General features: G+C 28.9%; 1 protein-coding gene across 1 annotated transcript; it reads right to left on the bottom strand.

The window, feature by feature from the left end:
* Positions 1 to 853: 853 nt before the first annotated feature.
* LOC111683056 lies at positions 854 to 1539 on the bottom strand (the record flags this gene model as incomplete). Its single annotated transcript, XM_046955877.1, has 1 exon — positions 854 to 1539. A coding segment is annotated over one exon (686 nt), but the record flags the coding sequence as incomplete, so codon positions are not given.
* Positions 1540 to 1844: the final 305 nt, after the last annotated feature.

The following is a 1844-nucleotide window of genomic DNA, read 5'->3' as shown; positions in this document are numbered from 1 at the left end:
TTTAAACTTGTTACACAGTTTTTAATAAAACTTTAACTCTTAAGTTAACGTCACTACAGCTTTTTAGAATAGAAATTTAATAACCAATCAGCAATTCCAAAAGCAACAAAATTTATGAAGTTGTCCAAAATTCACTAGTTTCGCCTTAAATGGTCACCTTAAAAGTCATTAAATAATTAAATATATGTATAGGAGATTTGCCTTTTTTTGTTAAATATTTGTATAAGAATTTTTTTGTCAAAGTCTATAAACGTACACGCTCTGAAACAAAATAAATAAAACGAGTTTGTTTTTTATAAAAAATATATTTATGTATAAACATTTTGGTTTTTTAAAAAAGAATTCAATAATAATAATCGTTTAAAATTTTTACATACTCATTCATATTTTAAAGCGTTAAAATGAAAAATTCTTTAGCAAAAAAATATTTAAATATATTTTTTTGTGTTTTAATTATATTTAAACTGGTTTTTTACAGTTCTATTTTTACATATTAATTTAATAATGTTTTTTGTTTAATATTATTCTTTTTAAATATTGTACATTATTTTTTATTGTTATTATTTTTGTGTTGGTTTGTTTTTTATCACATTCTTAGTTTAATTTATAAAGAAAAATTATGAAAACTTAATAAAAATATATTCAGTTTTTAACCAATAGTATAAAAAATAATTATTTAAATTTTATGGCATAAATTTGCAAAAGAATTTAAAGAACACATAAGAAATACTAATACAAACTAAATAGAAGAAGAAAACTTAAATTTAACACTAGAGAGAACACTTAACACAACTGCCTGAAACTAGTAGAAATCAATAAATTAATTTAATTAAAGGCGAATTAATTATTAAAATTAATTATGTTTAACTATTGAATAACCATAAAATACTTCGACACCATCTTCATTTTGTAAATATTCCAATTTTGGTGGTGGTAGGGAAAGAGAACGCGCTTCTGGCTCTACAGGCGCCGCTGTTGGTTCAGCAGTAGTTGTCGCCATTTCATCTTCTTCCACTACAGTAGTTGAGTGTATATCCGTTTCCGTTGTCTCTTGTTTGTAAGTGTCATCATCTTCAATTTTAACTGTAGTGGTGGTGGCTGTTTGCCCACTTGCATCAGCTGTCTGAGTTTGTGCATGATGTTCGGTTGTTGATTCCAATTGTTGCTGTTGCTCTTCCATAAATGAAGCCTGTGTTAACGGTTCCTGTGTCTGTGTTTGAATTGTGGTGACTGAGTCTTCTTCCTCGTTTTCCTGTTCTTGTTTGACAGTTGTGGTGTCGTTGTGTTCAATAAATGTAACCATTTCTTTTACGGAGGTTTCAAACGTTGGCAGTGTAGTAGCTTCCTCCAGTGCTTCTGTATTTTGGGTTGTTTCTGTGTGGATTTCTTTTATTTGTTCTGAATCTGGTTGTAATGCTGTAGGCTCTTGTATAGGCACAACTGTGTTTTGTTCATTATCCGGAACGAGCGAAACACTATTGAAGTCTTTTTGCAAAGTAACTCGGGCCAGTAGGGGTGTAGCACTAGTTTCTGCAATGTCTGTTGCAAAGTAAAAGAAATATTTAATTATTTTTGATTGTTATTTGGTGGAATATAGTTTTCCTTGGTTTTGATTTAAATTTTTAACGATTCGAAATATATCTGCTTTAATGTCTGAAGCGTATTTAGGAAGTACATACTATAAGTTTTTAGCTTAATTCTAGTTCAGTTCTAGTTCAATTTTAGTTAAGTTATACTTCAGTTCTAGTTCAGTTCTAGTTTAGTTCTAGTTCAGTTCTAGTTCAGTTCTAGTTCAGTTCTAGTTCAGTTCTAGTTCAGTTCTAGTTCAGTTCTATTTCAGTTCT

The sequence above is a fragment of the Lucilia cuprina genome, unplaced genomic scaffold (genome assembly GCF_022045245.1).
Source record: "Lucilia cuprina isolate Lc7/37 unplaced genomic scaffold, ASM2204524v1 Scaffold_351, whole genome shotgun sequence".
NCBI classification, from domain to species: domain Eukaryota; kingdom Metazoa; phylum Arthropoda; class Insecta; order Diptera; family Calliphoridae; genus Lucilia; species Lucilia cuprina.
Note: the sequence above shows the minus strand (reverse complement) of the source record. Positions and strands in the feature narration are given on the sequence as shown.